The sequence below is a fragment of the Rhinopithecus roxellana genome, chromosome 16 (assembly GCF_007565055.1).
Source record: "Rhinopithecus roxellana isolate Shanxi Qingling chromosome 16, ASM756505v1, whole genome shotgun sequence".
Classification (NCBI taxonomy): domain Eukaryota; kingdom Metazoa; phylum Chordata; class Mammalia; order Primates; family Cercopithecidae; genus Rhinopithecus; species Rhinopithecus roxellana.
The window spans coordinates 88,433,082-88,451,673 of record NC_044564.1 but is presented as its reverse complement, the minus strand read 5'-3'; the positions used below and the strand labels follow the sequence as shown (position 1 = coordinate 88,451,673).

General features: G+C 51.5%; 2 protein-coding genes across 4 annotated transcripts in view; one reads left to right on the top strand and one right to left on the bottom strand.

Moving 5' to 3' along the window:
• Positions 1–11,228, bottom strand: part of PHF2 (PHD finger protein 2) — a 104,520-nt gene extending 93,292 nt beyond the window's left edge. For 2 of the 3 annotated variants that reach the window (XM_030919448.1, XM_030919451.1), the window contains exon 1: positions 10,947–11,186. In XM_030919448.1, coding sequence (XP_030775308.1) covers positions 10,947–11,044 — 98 coding nt within the window. In that variant the 5' untranslated portion in view covers positions 11,045–11,186. Of the gene's footprint in view, positions 1–10,946 lie in introns of all 3 variants that reach the window. The other variant, XM_030919449.1, reaches the window with a different exon arrangement.
• LOC115893929 (putative uncharacterized protein FRMD6-AS1) lies at positions 11,141–12,803 on the top strand. Its single transcript, XM_030919452.1, has 2 exons — positions 11,141–11,509; positions 11,992–12,803. The coding sequence occupies exons 1-2, from the start codon at positions 11,342–11,344 to the stop codon at positions 12,121–12,123; spliced, it is 300 nt and encodes a 99-aa protein (XP_030775312.1). The 5' UTR covers positions 11,141–11,341; the 3' UTR covers positions 12,124–12,803.
• Positions 12,804–18,592: the final 5,789 nt, after the last annotated feature.

Here is an 18,592-nt window from a genome sequence, read left to right as displayed (position 1 = left end):
CCGGGACTCCTCCACCATCCCTCACCCAGGGCTCTTTCACCATCCCTCACCCAGGACTCCTCCACCCATCACCTGGGGCTCCTCCACCCATCACCTGGGGTTCCTCACCCAGGGTTCCTCCATCCCTCACCTGGGGCTCCCGCATCGTCCCTCACCTAGGACTCCTCCATCATTCCTCACCCAGGGCTCCTCCATCATCCATCACCCATGACTCCTCCATCATCACTCACCCGGGGCTCCTCCATCGTTTCTCACACGGGGCTCCTCCATCATCCCTCACCCATGACTCCTCCATCATCCCTCTCCCGGGGCTCCTCCATCGTTTCTCACCCGGGGCTCCTCCACCATCCATTACCTGGGGCTCCTCCATCCATTACCTGGGGCTCCTCCATCATCCCTCACCCGGGGCTCCTCCATCATCCCTCACCTGGGGCTCCTCCGTCATCCCTCACCCAGGGCTCCTCCGTCATCCCGCACTCAGAACTCCTCCATCCCTCACCCAGGGCTCCCACATAGTCCCTCACCCAGGGCTCCTCTATCCCTCACCCAGGGCTCCTCCATCATCCCTCAACCAGGACTCCTTTATCATCCCTCACCCAGGGCTCCTCCATCATCCCTCACCTGGGATTCCTCCATCCCTCACCTGGGGTTCCTCCGTCCCTCACCTGAGGCTCCTCCGTCCCTCACCCAGGGCTCTGCCAGCCCCTCACTAGTCTTTGACCTCTCTCCATCTTGCCCTATACTCCACGCCTCCCACAGAACTCTGAGAGAACTTTATAGACTGCAAACTAAAGAAAGTTGTGCCTTGTCCTCATCTTCCTGCACTGGGGCCAAAATGTAACTCCCACCCATGGCTAACAGGTCAAGGTGCCTCCCTAACCATATCTCCCCTCATTTGGGGGCCAGCCACATGCTGCCCCTCACCCCACACAGTGCAGTCTATTGTCACCCCAATCTGCTCTGGCACAGACTCGTAGGCGGCTGGTGATGAGGGCCATGCCACCCCAACCCTGTCCCCCAGCACTAGCTGCAGGGGCCATGCGGTCTTCCTCACTGCTGCGCATGCCTACAACAGAGCCTGGCCCCCCATGGTGCTCAGGAAACATCACCAGCTAGACGGACAGACTGATGGACATGCTCACTGATAAACAACGAGCCAAGCCCAGTCCTGGCAAACCTCTTGACTCCTGGCGCAGCTCGTGCTGGATGCCCGGGCTTTTGAGACTCCGGACTCCTCATGTGTGACATGCAGAGTGACCAAGCATAGCCAGGAGTGGCACAAAAGCCTCACAGACTGTTCCCATCTGGCCTGCACTTTGACTGGCATGGGAGGAGTGGGGGCTGTTGGCTGGCTGCTGGCCCTCCCCCAGCTGGCTTCTCCTAAGTAACCCCTCCATCCAAAGCCCACCAGGGGAGCTGCTGCAAGGAATAGGGTGGCATCCAGAAGTGCCTAGTGCTGGGTACAAACAGTGGAGGAAACCTCTCCCTGCCTGGCTGCTTCTGCACACCTCTGCTATGTGCTGCTGGGCAGTGGTCGCCACAGTCCCTCCCACTTCCAGGGAGAGATTCCACAAGCACCAAGGGCAACTAATCCTCATGTCTGGCTGACTCCAGCCAGAGAAGGTTTAGTGAGACTCCTCCCTGCTTCCCACTTGAGCCTGTGTGTGCTGATTCATGCAGGGCCACGGGGTCCTTCCCTCTCCCCTGGGTTCAGTGAGCCCTCCAAAAGCTTCACTTCACCCCTTCTCCAGGCAATGTGCAGAAGACTAGCTAAGGCTGCAGTTTCTATACTGTTCCAGGATACCACGTGTCTCAGGACCCCGGTCCCCAGTCTCTCCTTCAGGGAAATGGGCCTGAACCCCTAAATCAGTCTGCACCATTGCTCCAGCAAAAGCAGGTCAGCCTAGGAGGCTGGTGACGTGGGACCTGGCAGGGAACGGCCTCGTGCTCCACTTGACGTTGCCTTCCCACCAGGCCCAGTGTTCCTGGGAAGTGCTTCCTGACTACTGTTTACACGGCCCAAGCTTTCCCTAAGATTCATACACAGAACATGCCTTGACGGGGTTTTATAGGGGAAGGGTAAAATAAGGGACAAAATCACAAAGTTACAATAAGATCTTAGTGATCTGGAATTGTGGGGTAAAGGTGCTGGGGTCAGGGTTCAACACCTGAGTCTGGCAGCCCCAGGGGTGGGTGTATCAGTCCCCAGGTCAGATCCTGGTCCCAGAGCACTCTCCAAGGCCAATCAGATCCTCATGTTTATCCAATACTGCAGCCTTGTGCCCAACCCATGGCATGTCAGGAACAAGAATGAACAAGGGCTTTACACATGCGCTCTACCTGAGCAGAACCATCCACTCGATGCATGGAGATCAGAGGCCACATGCTGCTCACACAAAGTGGCTGACACTGCTCCATAACTGTGCTTGCTGTCCCTACTCTAGCAATCCAGAACCCTGGCCTTGTTCCACAAAAGCATCCTCAGCAGAGAAGCATGTAGCCAAAAAGACAGCCCTCGGGGAGGATGGTAGTCAGGGAAAGGAGATAGAGACCCATACACAATATGAGAGAAGTCTTACATATGTATGGAAAATGCCTAGTTCAACATCTGACTTACGGTTAAAAAAGAAGATAGCAACCCTCCTTCACAAGTATGTAGGCACGCACTGGGGCACACAGCAGCACATGCATGAACACGGAGAGCATGCCAGGGGTGGGCAGCACCCTGCACGTGTACAGTTCTGGAAATTCAGTCACCACACATTAAAAGGTGATTACAAAAAAAGATAAAAGTACCATCAATGAACAATCTGAAAAAGAAGTTAAGAAAATAATACCACTTACCATAGCATCCAAAAGAATAAAACATCTAGGAATAAATGTAACTGAGGAGGTGAAAGACTCATAAACCAAAAACTATAAAACACTGCTGAAAGAAACTAAAGAAAACACAAATAAGTGAAGAGGTATCCCATGTTCATGGATCAAAAGACTTAATATTATTAAGATGACAAGGCAATCTACAGGCTGAACACAATCCCTATCAAAATTCCAACAGCCTTTTTATGCAGAAACGGAAAAGCCAATCCTCAAACTCATATGGAATGTAAGGAGCCCAAAATAGCCAAAACAACAGTGAAAAAGAATACAAAATCAGAGGACTCATACTTTCTGCTTTCAAAACTTACTACAACTTTGCAGTCATCAAGCAGTGTGGTACTGGCATAAGGAGACACATATAGACCAATGAAATAGAACTGAGAGTCCAGAAATAAATCCCTGTGTATGTGGTCAAAAGATTTTTGGCCAGGGTGCCAAGATCATTCAACGGAGAAAGAACAGTCATCAACAAATGATGCTGAGACAACTGGATATCCAGCTTCAAAAGAATAAAGTTGGACTCCTACCTTCCATCATGACAAAAATAAACAGAAGATGGATCAAAAACCTAAGATAAGAGCCAAAACTATACAACTCTTAAAGGAAATCATGGAAGTAAACCTGTATAACCTTGGATCTGGCAATGAAATCTTAGAAATGGCACCAAAAGCCTAACAAACAAAAGAAAAAAGAGCTAAACTAGACTTTATCAAAGTTAAAAACTTTTGTGCATCAGTAGTCACTATCAAGAAAGTGAAATGACAGCCCACAGAATGGAAAAATGTATGTGCAAATCATGTATCTGATAAGGATACAGCATTTAGGCCCGGCGCGGTAGCTCATGCCTGTAATCCCAGCACTTTGGGAGGCCAAGGTGGGTGGGTCACCTGAGGTCAAGAGTTTGAGACCAGTCTAACCAACATGGAGAAACTCCGTCTCTACTAAAAACACAAAATGAGCTGGGCGTGGCAGCGCACGCCTGTAATCCCAGCTACTCGGGAGGCTGAGGCAGGAGAATCACTTGAACCCGGGAGGCGGAGGTTGCAGTGAGCTGAGATCACGCCATTGCACTCCAGCCTGGGCAACAAGAGAAAAACTCCGTCTCAGAAAAAAAAAAAAAAAAAAAAAAGGATACAGTATCTAGACTATATAAAGAACTCTAACACTTCAGCAATAAAAAGACAAGCAATCCAACGTAAAAGTGGGCAAAGTCCTTGAGTAGACATTTGTACAAAGAAGATACACGAATGACCAACAAGCATGTGAAAGCTGTTCAACATCACTGGTCAGTAGAGAAATGCTAGTCAGAAACATAAAGAAATCCCACTTTATACCCACTAGGATGGCTTTAATTAAAAAAAATAGGAAAACAAGTGTCAGCGAGGATGTGGAGAAATTGGAACGTTGCTGAGGAGAATTTAAAATAATGTAGCTCCTGTGTAAAACGGTTTGCTGGTTACTCAAAAAGTTAAACATAGAATTACCATACGATCCAGCAATTCCATTCCCAAGTATATATCCGAAAGAACTGAAAACAGGTGTTCAAACAAATATTTATACACAAATGTTTATAGCAGCGCTATTTACAACAGCCATAGGTGGAAACAATCCAAATGCCCATACACTGATGAATGGATACACTGTGGTCTATCCACACAATGGAATATTATTCAGCCATAAAAATCAATGAAACATGGACACATGATACAATGTGGATGAATCTCAAAAACATTGTGCTAAGTGAAAGAAGTCAGACACAAAAGGTTACATATTGTATGATTCTATTTATATGAAATAGTAAATATCCAGAATAGACACACCTATAGTGACAGAAAGCAGACTGCTAGCTGTCAGGGGCTAGTGGGTGTCAGGGGCGAGTGGGAGAAAGAACGGGCAGTGACTACTTACTGGACACTGGTTTACCTGAGGAGTGAGGAAGATGTTTTGGAACAAATAAAGGTGGTGGTTGTTCAACACTATGAAGACACTAAATGCCACTCAACTTCACACTTTCAAATGGTTAATTTTATGTTATATGAATTTCACCTTAATTTTTAAAAAAGGTAGAAGGCTCGTTTCCCTATATGCACATTTCTAGCTAAATATTTTCAGTAAAAGCAAACATTCTGGTGAATAAGATGAGGCTCACACCAAATTCCTTCCTTCAAGACACGCCTCCTCCGGAAAGCTTTGATAGACAGGGCCAGATATCACAAAGATTTTTCAGTTCCTATGTTTTGAGATCCAAACCACTGGCTAGAATTCTAAATATGCTCATATGTTTTTCTGTGAGTGACCCAGTACTATGGTGGTGGGGGGGTCCAGGAGAAAAGTAAATAGGTCCTGTACCCTGAAGCATAGAAGCCAAGTCCCATTCTGGACCCCCACAGCTAGGGCCACATATCTGCCATGGAACCAAAAAGCTGAGAATCAAGGTTGGCAGAAGACAGGGGACAGAGAAGGAGAGATGCAGAGAGAAAGGCACTACAGCGAGAGACCCTGAGAGACACTGGGCATATTCAGACCCAGAAGGGAGCTGCTGTTGTCAGCTGCTTGGACAAGGAAGCACCTCCCATCCCCTAGCTCAGTATGTGGCCTTCCTCTGTGACTACATTTCCGTCCATGTTACACTGCCGAAACCATGGACACGAGCAGTTATCAGCCCCTGTATTTGCTCAGGCCCTTGAGCCAGAATAACCTAAGCCAGGTACCACATCCTCACCTGCACCCCCTGGGAGGTGAGTATGTCCACCTGCTGCAGCTCAGAGTGCACCTGATGAAGCCAGAGATCTGCATGTGACAGAGGCCCTGGCTTCTTCTGTGTCCACGCTGGGAATGGAGGTGATAGGCTGACCCACACTATCTGCCCCTCACAGTCGACATGTGAACCAAACATGATGAATGAAAAACCCCTATGGCATTAAACCCCAACTGAATGTTAGCTTCTGCAGCACAATCAGGCCTGTCTTATTTAAAAAACCAAGAGATGGACTTTGTTTTACCCACACCCTAAATTTCAAAAGTGAGATTTTCCCAGATAACTGCGTCATGGAACACTGATTTCCGGCCCACACTTGCTCCCACCAGAAAAACTCACTCTTTTAGAGGACCTGGCATATTTCGAGGTACTATCGGGATGGCCAAAAAAGAGGGTGGCTAGGGGTGGCAGGGTCCACCCAAACCTCTGCCCAGATTTTAGGGCATCTGTGGCCACACCGCACCCAAGCTGCCCCAAACAAACGTGGGCTGCAGTCCAGAGGTTCACACCAAGCACACTTCCAGCCAAATATTAACTATATTTAATAACAGCAAACATTCTGACAATTAAGATGAAGCTCCTTGCTTCCTTCAAGACACACCTCCTTTGGAAAGCGCTGACAGACAGGGATGCCTACTTTACCCTCTAGAAGCTGGCCTGACATTCCTCCCACCTCCTCCAGAACTCTCAAAACTCACACAGGGGGAGAATTCCTTGTTGTAAAATGATTAATCATTATTCCTAAACACATCACAACAACATCTCCATGAGGAGAACCCCTTCCCCCAGTACTCCCCAGCATTTGAGGTTCTAGGATTTAACTGTCAGTTCTGATCACCCAGATTTGACCCATGGCAGGACCTCCTTCCTTCTCACACACACACTCCACTGGCCAACAACAGAGCTGGCCTGCAGGGCACAGCCACAGCCCCAGGCGGTGTTCGCAGGTAGCCCCTAGACATGGCTCTGTCCCAAGGAGCCTAAGGCTGGGTGGGCACAAAGAGAGCCCAGAAAGGCCAACTCCATCCCTAGGGAGATGGACATAGAGACAGTGCCCTGAGGAGGAGGGCAGGCTGAGCCCAGACAAACAGATGGACACACAGGAATTGGAGGGAGCCATGGCACGCAAGTCTTGTCCACTCTACTTTCTGAGCACTTCCAGAATGTGACCCTTCTCCCGACCCCAGTCCCCACTCGCCACCCCCTGGGTACACATGCAGGGCCTCCTCACTGGCTCCCTGCCCCTAACTTCCTCCCGAACTGTCCCCACAGCAACACCCTGTCAAAACCTCAGTCCACTCCTGCCCCTCTTCTGCTGAGACATTCCCCCTCCAGGGTGGCTGCCACCATTCTCAGAGGAGCTGCCTGGCTAACCCCTGGGCCCTCACAGCCAGCTCTGAACTCCGTACAGAATACGTGCCCAACAAATATTTACTGAGGTATGAATGAAATGTCTGTCACTTAAGTGACCTGAACAGCTTTCAATTTCTCTCAAGTCAGTTTTACTGATTACACCTCCAAAAACCCTTCCAGTGCATTAGAACAAGCAGTGGAAAGAGGGCCAGAAAGCTACCGGTGAAGGATGCTTAAAACTGTAACAGAAGCATTCCTGCTTCCCAGATTGAAATTATTCAAAGTAAGTTGGTGACAAAGTGAGATGCCAGGTCATCTACCGTACGGCTGCAGGCAAGGGTGGAGGGCATCGGGTCTGGTCTCCATCCTTCAGTTAGAAGACACAGGCACAAGGGACCACAGTATGTGGCCCAAATGGCTTTGTGCAAGAGTGAGATCCCTAAGAGGAGAGGACAGGTCCTCCTCAGTGCCTGTGCAGAGCCACACATCCCCACCAAACGAGGCAAAGAAGACACCTCCGAAGGCAACAGGCCTCCAGCTGCCTCCTGCCAGGTCCTGCCACAAAACTCCATCCCTCCCAGGTCAAATTCTGGGACAGCACCCCAGTCGGTGCCAGGGAAGAAAGGCTGGGCCGACAAGGATCCCGACCCCAGGAGTGATGAGTCACAGTCAAGATGGGGCTGGAGGAAGAATCTTATGAGAACTTGGTGAAGGGACAGCTCAGGTATGGCACACACATCCCAAGGACAGTGAGGGGGCCTGAAAGGAGGGCCTGTTTCCCCGACCTCCACTCCACACTGCCCCTCTAGTGAATGGAGGATGCATGACCCCAAGGATAGAACACAATTCTCCCTCCCCATGGTGAACATTCTTCCCAACCCAGGCCAGCGGTGCAGCCCCACCCACCATGGCAAGTACACTGGCAGGGGTGCTCAGAGTCCCTGAGTAGGAAAACTCACCCTAGAAGCAAGCTCTGGCCCCACAAATGGCCAAAGCTCTATCCCAAACAAGTTCTCGGCTGCCGCCATAGCTGCCAAGAGCAAAGACGCAGCCACTGTGAGTGTGGGTGATGACTTAGAGACCCTCTCTGCAATTCTCCCCAACACGGGGCTCGCTGGACGAATGGGATGTGACCACAGGTGGGACAGACAGGCTTTTTACTCTAATAGTTGTGTGTTTATTTTGATAGTTACTGTGTATGGCAAGTTACAGTAATGTTCTATTTCAGGGAATGATACGAAGTTTCCTTTTAAAAGCAATATTTTCGAGAGTAAGGACACATGAGGATTAAATGCAAGGTGGGATCCGGGAACAGAAAAAGGACATTAAGGGGAGAACACTGGTTAAATACATCTGAATAAAGTCTGTAGTTGAGTGAGCAGCCCGGCACCAGCGTTAACTTCATTCTGGTACCAGTCCCATGGCTAGGTAAGATGTTCACTGCAGGGAAAGACAGGGAAGGATACAGGGAAACGATGCCATTTTTGGAACTCTTTTGGAAGTCTAAAATCCTCACAAAATAAAAAGTTTAAAAGTATTCAAACTTTTAAAAAGTGAGTTGAAATATTAAATAGGAAGTAAATCACAGCACAAGCGGTACGAAGATCAGGAAAGAACCACCGGGGCCTACGAGACTATCTGGAGGTGAAGAAACACCGGGGTCTGGTCACACATGTTCATTTCACTGATGAGAAAAGTGATGCTGAGAGACCAAGGGCTTTGCCCACGGCTGTGAGAGCTCTACCAATCCCACCAATCCCTGACGCCTGTCCTCCCCATCACACACCTGCCCAGAACCATCCGGGAGCAGGCACACCCAGAGGCTTTTTCCCCACAGGGTTCACTTTGGCAGATGACCCTTGATTAGATGCACGAGAAAATGACTTTCATGGCCGAGGGAAAGCACAGCTCCTTTCAGACCCCACGGCCACCCCAAATAGGTGAGAAGAAATCTGTGCTCATCAACTGCCTGTATTGGATTCAATCACAGACCTCAAATAAGAAAAAAGGAGATGGAGCCTCCCCAAACATCCCCGTTTTGGGGATTTTTGCATGGGCCAATACAGCAAATGACAGCAACCAGCGCTCAGGCCAGCTCTCAGCCCCTGTCGCCTGCCTGCCCCTCATTCCTGGAGTTTTTCCCTTGGCCTTGAAGTCCAGTTCAGAACTAGCCTTCCCTTCCCAGAGGGACCCCTGAGCGGTGAGACAAAGGTCTTCTCACGCCCTCTCACCCTCCCCAGTCTGGGCCCCAAGTGTGGGCAGCAGCCAGGAGCTGACACAGGTGCCCAGAGGGTTCTGTAGCGGGGCGACTGCTTGCCAGGTCAGGGCCCCGGTGGAGATGGGGGAGAAGGGGCAGGCCCCACCACTTTCAGGGCTTTTCAGGGCCAGCTGCTCAGCATCCTCGGATATGAGGAGCCTTAGAGGCTCTCACCCACTTTGGCCCGGCCATGAACTTCTTGATGGCTGCCAGTTGACGGTGTGCATGTCAGCCCTGTTCTGGGCAGAGCCCGGTGTTCACACTCAGTCTCCCCTGCTCTGAGGAGCTTCCATAGCCCTGGGCATACCCAGGAAGGTAGCCCAGATTTCCGTGGGCATCCCCATCCCACAGAGTCCCAGGCCCTTCTTACAGCATGGAGGTAGGACTCAGGACTGGGGCTGACAGACGTAGCAGGCCCTGTCACATCCCAGTCACCCAGGTCCCCACATGTCAACTGGCAGGACTGAACTCAGGGCCACAGCCCACTCTTAAGGGCCACAGACCATTCTTAAAGACCCAGGCTTAGAACCAGCAGGAGTGTCTCCTCTCTGGAAGGAGAATCCCAGACCACCCACCATCACACACCCCTCTCGTCCCCCAGGCTGCTTGCTCCTGGTGGTTTGGGACTGGAGCCCCAGAGGGCATACATCCCTGGCTAGCTCCGGGTCCAAACACCTTCCACAGGCAAAGTCAGATGCAAGAGAACCTGTTGGAGCAGTTTGGGCAAGACTATCACCTCCTTTTCCTCCTCCTCCATTTACTTCTTGGTGGGAAGGGACCTACCCCAGGCATGGGGCCAGGTCATGGCCACAGGCAAGGGCCAAGAGGGCTGAGGTTTTCAGTGTCTCCTAGCGTTACCTCCTTTCCCCCCCAACCGTCTTCCTTAAGGAGCATAAGATATGTCAAAACTGGTGTTCCTGCCGGGAACTGAGAGGAGGGAATAGGGGAAAGCTGAAGGCCAGGGAGTAGAGGGCAAAGCCACAACAAACCCCCTTACCCAACTCACAGACACTATTCTGTCACCACACTCCCGCCCGGGGACCTGCAGGCCTGCCGGGTCTAGCTGCTCCGCGGGGGTCCGGGAAGGGTCCTGCCCTCGGGGACAAGGTCCGAGGGAGCTCGCAGGCCACGGCGGAGGGTAGGCGCGCCGGCTGCCACCTCGCCGGAGCCCCCACGGACGCCCCAGCCCTGCCGGCGTCGGAGCCCGCCACTCGCGCCTCTCCCGGGACCCGCGCCGGGCTGCGCGCCCGCTTCTCCCGGCCCGGCCAGCCCCGAGCCCGCGCGGGGAAAGTTCCTGCAACTTCGCAGGGGGGAGGCGGCGGGGGCTCCGGGCCTGGGCCTCCCTCCGGATGCCCGGCCTCTGCGGCCGCCGCGACCCCGCTGACAGGCGGCCTGGCCCGGGCCTGGAGCCCCAACTTCCCCGCGCCCCGAGCCCCGAGCCCACCTCCCGGCCCGCGGGCCTCGCTTTGTGCGCGGCGGCCAGGGGCGCCCAGCGCGGGCCCCGTGCTTGGCGCCCCCGCCCTGGGCACAAAAGGGCGCGCGGCCCGGCACGGCCCAGCCCCGACCCGGGCGCCCGGAATGCGGCGGCGGCGGCGGCCCGTCCCCGAGCCGGGCCTGCGGGCGCGCAGCCGGGGGCGCGAGGCTCGGTCGGGCGGGGTGGCCGGGCCGGGCCGGGCCGAGCGGCCGCCGCGCGCTCACCTGCCGTGGAACCAGTCCTTGCAGGCGTCGCACTCGATCATGAAGCGGGTAACGTCGTAGGGGAGCCGGCAGACGCAGTACACGGGCACCGTCGCCATGTTGCCGCGCCGCGCCGCCGCTCGGCCCCGCCGCTGCGCTGCCCGGGTCGGTCCGGGCCGGGCCGGGGGCCGGGCCGCGCGGGGGCGGCGGGGGCGGCGGGGCGCAGGCGGCGCCGCGGCCGGGAGGGGACGGGGACGGGGGCGCACGACAGCCCCCGCGCGCGCTCCCGGCCGGGCGCGTCCACACAATGCCGGGCGCGCTGGCTGGAGGGCCGCGCCGGGAGCCGCCCGCCGGCCCGCGGGGCTCAGGGCGCGAGTGTGCGCGGGGGACGGACCGCGCGCGGGACACAAAAGGGAATGGACGCGCGGGGGCGGCGGGCGGGGAGCCGCGGCCCCACCGAAGGGACCCCCGGCCGCCGAGCGGCCTCTACGTCAGCGCCCCGGGTGGCGCCGCCTCCGCCCGCCGGCCTGGGCCGCCGCTCCCGCCGCGGGGAAGGCGGGCTGGGGAACCCTGCGGGGGAGAAGGTGGGTTGGGGGACCCTGCCGGGGAAGAAGACGGGCGGGGGGACCCCGCCGTGGGAGAAGGCGGGTGGGGGGATCCCGAAGGTGGAAGACAGGCCGAGGAGGGCCCCCAAGGCTGAAGGTAGACCCAGGGGTCCGCGGGCGCGAAGGTGAGCTGGGGGAGCCCTGAGGCTGAAAGTGGGGTGGGACCCCGGGGAGAAGGTGGGCGGGGCCCCGGGGAAAAGATGAGTTGGGGGAACCCGGGCAAGGCAGGCGGGGAGACCCGGGGTGCGGAAGCGGAGCCCGCAGGAGAGACTTCCTAGTCGAGAAGGCCGACATGCAAATACTTGGCCCTAACTTTCTTCTGACCCCCACGGCGGTGGGGGTGTTCCTCCTCCTCGACTGCGCTGCCTCCCTCCTCTGCCCGTTCCCCACTGAGTTTCTGGCTGGGACACCACTTCCCCTTTCCCCTCATTCCCGGCTGGGGACTGCTGCCTCCCTCGCAGGATCCCGCGGACTTCCCTGATGCTCAGCCCCAGAGGAAGAGGACAGAAGCCCGGGCGGGGAGTGCGCTGGCACGGGCGGGTCAGCTCTGTCAAGAGAGAGCTCCCTGGCATTTGAGCCCCCCAGGCCCGTGACCTAAGGGGCGAGGAGTACGGGAACCCTGGCCCCCGTGTCCAGGGAGCTGAGCCCCCACGGTGGGGAGGAGAAGCGGAGGTGCGCTCTGAGTGGTCACTTGCACCCTTTCTAGAGGCCTTCCCTGCCCCGCCAGCGCTGCATCCTTGGGGCATCCGCGCTGGGCGGGGGCCACATCCCTGCCCGCCCTTCCTCCCTCACCGTCTTTCTCTCCCCATCCTCCCTCAGCAAAATCCGCATCATGCTGGGAAATGCGGGCCACCCCTGCTCGGAATTCCAGAATCTTGGGAAGGAAAACCTGGCCCAGTCTCCTAGCAGCATCCATGACAAGGCTCCTTAGCCCCTCGGCCCCTCACCATCACCGCCCACTAGCAGCTGCCAAGGGGCTGTTTGCTCCAGGGCAGGCGGCTCAATTAAGGTCCTTACTCCAACTGAGCAAAAATCCGCCCTCACAGTCAGCCACCCACCCCCAACAAGTGACCCCGTGGATACAGACTCAGGGCAGTGCCCAAAGAACTGGGCACTGGGGAAGGAGACAGAGGAAGAAGTAGCTGGCCACAGAGGGAGAGGAAAGAGCAGAAGACCCCCAGCTCCCACACCTCTGGGCTGGCCAGGATGGCCTGCAATAGACCTTCCTACCTGAATTCCGGTTGTCACTGGTTGCCTTCCTCCTGGGTGAAAGGCTGGAATTTTTTTTTTTTTTTTTTTTTTTACATACTAAAGTTCTGGGAAAGTGACTCTTAAGCCGTTGTCTACTATTATATAGATAGAATGCTCAGCCTGAAGGTTGAGAGCCCAAAAGGAGGGTTTCAGGTGAGTGGTGCCCACTTCCTTGATGGACACACTCACTCCCTCGCCCTTACAGCAGTACTAAAGCAGTCAGGTGAGCAGTGCCCAAATGAAGCTGGAAACTTCTAGAGGCTGCTGTGATGCAGGGGAAGCTGCCCTGATGTGGGTAGCCCCCCATCCCTTAACACTCCTATTAGCCTGTTTACAAACAATGACAGTAGTTTGCCAACATTTAGCAAATGCTTTTACCAGGACAGAGCCCTAGGCTCAGTTCTTCATGAGGTTTTACCAGTACCCAATCAGATATTTGTAAGCACTTAGCAAATGCCTGGGTCATGATGGCTATTAATGCATACTCAGGACTCTCCTTTGGTGCCTTTAGGTATTGGTATTGGTGCCATTTCACAGAAGTGAAAACTGAGGCGCTAAGCAATTCAGCACCTAGCTGGACAGAGGATGTCTGCTCCCTGGTGAGACGGCAGAGGGTGGGAGCCAGTGAGCAGCCCTCGGCTGGTCTCCAGGTCCTGGGCCTGTGCTCCCTGCCCCGCAGCCACTGCACAGAATGTGTCTGGAGAAGCTCCGCCTCCCCTCTAGTCGTTCAGGGGTATCCACCCCACCCACCTCCCAGCCCTGCCCTCCAGATGGTCTGTGCCCACCTGCACCTCCTGTGCTCCGCCAGATACATTCCTCTTGTTCAAAGCCCTTCCATGGCTGCCTGTCATCTGTGGGATAAAACAAGTATCATCACAAGCCCACAAGCTCCCTCTGTTTGACTTGTCCCTATGGCTTTCCCTTTCTTTTTCTTTGTTTTCTTCTTCTTTTTTTTTTTTTAATGGAGTTTCCCTCTTGTTGCCCAGGATGGAGTACAGTGGCATGGTCTCAGCTCACCGCAACCTCCACCTCCCGGGTTCAAGCGATTCTCCTGCCTCAGCCTCCCGAGTAGCTGGGATTACAGGCATGCGCCACCACACCCGGCTAATTTTGTATTTTTAGTAGAGACGGGGTTTCTCCATGTTGGTCAGGCTGGTCTCAAGCTCCTGACCTCAGGTGATCCACCCGCCTCCACCTCCCAAAGTGCCAGGATTTCAGGCGTGAGCCACTGCGCCCAGCTGACTTCCCCTTTCTTTTCTCCATCTCCTTCAGGATACGCACCTCCCCACTCCTCCCTCCTTCCCCGCTTCTCTCTCACTCGTCTACTGAGGTACTTATTGAGCATCTACTGTGTCCCAAGCAGTGTTTTAGACACTGAGGACAGTGTCTACATTGGAGTAAAGTTCACATTGGAGTAAAGGGAGACAGTCAATACATACATCAATGCATACAAGATGATTGGGTAGAAAGAAGGGCACTGGCTAGAGGGAAGCCCCCCTGAGAAGGTGAGCTGGGGGCAAAGGCCAGGATAGGACTGCTCAGAGAGGGCAAGGAGCACAGTGAACTCACTCTTGCCTGGTAGTAAGGAGGGAAAGGCCCCAGAGAGGAGGAGCACGGTGGCCTTGGAAGTTCAGGTAGCATCTTACTGCCTCCCACACCTCATTGCCTTTCAAACTCAATGGCCTCCTCTGCTTAGTAGTTAGCCAACTACTAACTCCCTCAACTACTAACTGCCTGGTGCTTCAGTGCCTGCCCACCACACCCTCCCTGTTGCCCAGGACTCAGCTGCACTTCAGCACTTAGGAGGCTATGCCAGGGTCAAGATGTCCCTACCCATAACCCCAGTCAGACTGGCATTGTGCAGGTGCAGCGTGGGTGGGCTCACAAGCTCCAGGGCCTCCACACACCTGCACCCTGGTGCTGCAATGACAGTGCCACTGCAGCATGGATGTGTTTTATTCCCCTTCCTACCCAGCCATCAGCATAGCCTGCTCCAGGGCCTGTGGTTCACACATTCACTAAACGTGTTGAGTGCAAATGCAGGTTTTTTGGTAAAATTGGGGTTACATATACATAATATAAAGGTTACCATTTTAACCATTTTTAATGCACAGTTTGGTGGTATTAAGTACATTCACACTGTTGTGCAACCACCACCACCATCCATCTCCAGAAATTTTTCCACGGTCCCCAGTGGAAACTCTGTCCCTTATAAACACCAAACCCCTCCTCCTCCAGTCCCTGGCAGCCACCATTTGCTTTTTGTCTCTGAATTTGACTCCTGTAGGCATCTGATATAAGTGGAATCACACAGTATTTGTCCTTCTGTGACTAGTTTATTTCACTTAACATAATGTCCTCAAGTTGCATCCCCATGGTAGCATGAGTCAGAATTTGCTTCCTTTTTAAGACTGAATAATATTCCATTGTATGTATGTGCCACCCTTTGTTTCTCCATTCATCTGCCAGTGGATACTTGGGTGGCATCCATCCTTTGGCTATTGTGAATAATGCTGCTATGAACATCAGCATGCAGATAACTGTTGGAGTCCCTGCTTTCACTTCTTTTGGATATATATCCAGAAGTGGAACTGCTAGATCACATGGTGATTCAATTTTTGTATTTTTTGAGGAACTGCCATACCATTTTCCACCATGGCTATACTATTTTACATTCCCACCAGATTCAATGCACAAGAGTTCCAGTTACTCCACATCTGTATCAACACTGATTATTTTCTGTTTTGTATTTGTCTTGGTTTTTTTGTTGTTGCTGTTTTTGTTTTTATTTGGTAAAAGTCATGTTTAATGAGTGTGAAGTGGGATCTCATTGCGGTTTTGATTTGCATTTCCCTAATGACTAGTGATGTTGAACATCTTTTCATGTGCTTAATGGAGAAACATCTATTCAAATTCTTAGCCTTTTTGTTTTCTTCTTCTTTTTTTTTTTTAATAGAGAGAGACAGGGTCTTGGTCCATCACCCAGGCTGGAGTACAGTGGTATGATCATAGCTCACTGCAGCCTCGAACTTCCGGGCTCAAGAGATCCCAAATAGCAGGGACTACAGACAGGCACCACCATATCCAGCTAATTTTTTGTAGAGATGGGGTCTCCTTATGTTGCCCAGTCTGTTCTCCAACTCCTGGCCTCAAGCAGTCCTCCTGCCTCAGCCTCCCAAAATGCTGGATTATAGGCATGAACCACCTTGCTTGGCCTCTTTGCCCATTTTTGAATTGAGTTGTTTTCTGGTTGTTGAGTTTTAGGAGCCATTTATATAGTCTGGGTATTTTTTTTTTTTTTTTTTTTTTTTTTTTTTTTTTTTTTTTGAGACGGAGTCTCGCTCTGTCGCCCAGGCTGGAGTGCAGTGGCCGGATCTCAGCTCACTGCAAGCTCCGCCTCCCGGGTTTACGCCATTCTCCTGCCTCAGCCTCCCAAGTAGCTGGGACTACAGGCACCCGCCAACTCGCCCGGCTAGTTTTTTGTATTTTTTAGTAGAGACGGGGTTTCGCCGTGTTAGCCAGGATGGTCTCGATCTCCTGACCTCGCGATCCACCCGTCTCGGCCTCCCAAAGTGCTGGGATTACAGGCTTGAGCCACCGCGCCCGGCCTATAGTCTGGGTATTAATCCCCGTATCAGATACATGATTTGCAAATATTTTCTCTCATTCCATAGATTGCCTTTTCACCCTGTTGTGTCCTTTGCACAGAAGTTTTAAACTTTGGTAAAGTCTAAATTATCTATTTTTTCTCCTGTTTTGCCTGTGTTTTTTGTTTCATATCCAAGTAATCATTGTCAATCCAATGTTATGAAGCATTTTCCCTAGTTTTCTCTCTCAGTTTTACAGTTTTAGCTCTTACATTTAGGTCTTCGATTCGTTTTAATTTTTGTAAATGATGTAAAGTAAGGACCTAACTTCGTTGTTTTGCATGTGAATATCTTGTTTTCACAGCATCATGTTAGAAATATTGTCCTTTTCTCACTGAATTGTCTTGGCCCCTTGTTGAAAATCATTTGATCTTATATATGTGAGGGTTTATTTCTTGGCTCTCTATTGTATTTTGTCTGTCTATATGTCTGTCTGAATGTCAGTACCACACAGTTTTGATTACTGTAGTTTTGTACTAAGTGTGAAATCAGGAAGTGTGAGATCTCCAACTTTGTTCTTTTTTTTAAGACCATTTTGGCTATTTGGGGTCCCTTGAGATTCCATATGATTTCTAGAGTGAATTTTTCCTTTAGAAAATTTATTTCTGCAAGAAAACATCGTTAAGATTTTCATAAGGATTGCAGTAAATCTGTAGATTGCTTTTAAGAGATTGGCCTTTTAACAATAAGTCATATAATCCATAGACACAGGCTATCTTTTCATTTATTTGTGTCTTTTTAAATTGCTTTCAGCAGTGTTTGGTAGTTTTCCATTTTCAGTGTACAAGTTTTTTGTCTCCTTGGCTAAGTTTATTCCTGAGTATTTTATTCTTTTTGATGCTATTATAAATGGATTTTTTTCATAATTTCTTTTTCAGATTTTTTTTTTTTTTAAGATGGAATCTTGCTCTGTCACCCAGGCTGGAGTGCAGTGGCATGATCTCGGCTCACTGCAGCCTCCACCTGCCAGACTCAGGTGATTCTCCTGCCTCAGCTTCCCGAGTAGCTGGGATAACAGGCATGTGCCACCACACCTGACTAATTTTTGTATTTTTAGTAAACACAGGGGTTCCCCATGTTGGCCAGGCTGGCCTCGAACTCCTGACCTCAGGCGATCCGCCTGCCTTGGCCTTCCAAAGTGCTGGGATTATAGGTGTAAGCCACCGCACCTGGCTGTTTTAAGATTGTTCATTGTTAGTGTATGGAAACAAAACTAATTTTTTTTTTTTTTTTTTTTTTGAGACAGAGTCTCACTCAGTTGCCCAGGCTGGAGTGCGGTGGTGCCATCTCGGCTCACTGCAACCTCCGCCTTGTGGGTTCATGCCATTCTCCTGCCTCAGCCTCCCGAGTAACTGGGACTATAGGCACCGGCCACTATGCCCAGCTAATTTTTTTCTGTATTTTTAGTAGAGACAGGGTTTCACCGTGTTAGCCAGGATGGTCTCAATCTCCTGATCTCGTGATCCACCCATCTCGGCCTCCCAAAGTGCTGGGATTATAAGCATGAGCCACCATGTCCAGCCAACTAATTTTCATATGTTGATTTTGTATCTTGCTCTTTACTAAATTCATAGGTTTTGGGATGGTTTTATGTCTGTGGACTCTTTAGGCTTCCTATATCTTGATGATCTTACATGACGATATAAGATCATGTCATCTATGAACAGATAATTTTACTTCTTTTCCAATTTGGATGCCTTTTTTTTTTTCTCTCTTTTCCTTTTTCTTGTGTAATTGCTCTGGCTAGGACTTCCGGTACTATAATGAATAGAAGTAGTGAGAGTGGGCATCCTTGCCTTCTTCCTGATCTTACAGGAAATGCTTTCAGCTCTTCACCATTGAGTAAGATTTTAGCTGTCAGCTTTTCACATGTGGCTTCTACTATGTTGAAGAAGTTTCCTTCTATTCCTAGTGTATTTAATTTTTTAATCAAGGAAGGGTGTTGAATTTTGTGAAATGCTTTTTCTACATTAATTGAGATGACCATGTAGGTTTTTATTGCTCATTCTGTTAACATGTGTATTACACTGATTGATTTTTAGATGCTGAAACATCCTTGCATTCTGGGAGTAAATCCCACTTGGTCATGGCATATGATCCTTTTAATATGCTACTGAATTCAGTTTGCAAGTATTTTATTGAGGATTTTGGCATCAATATTCAT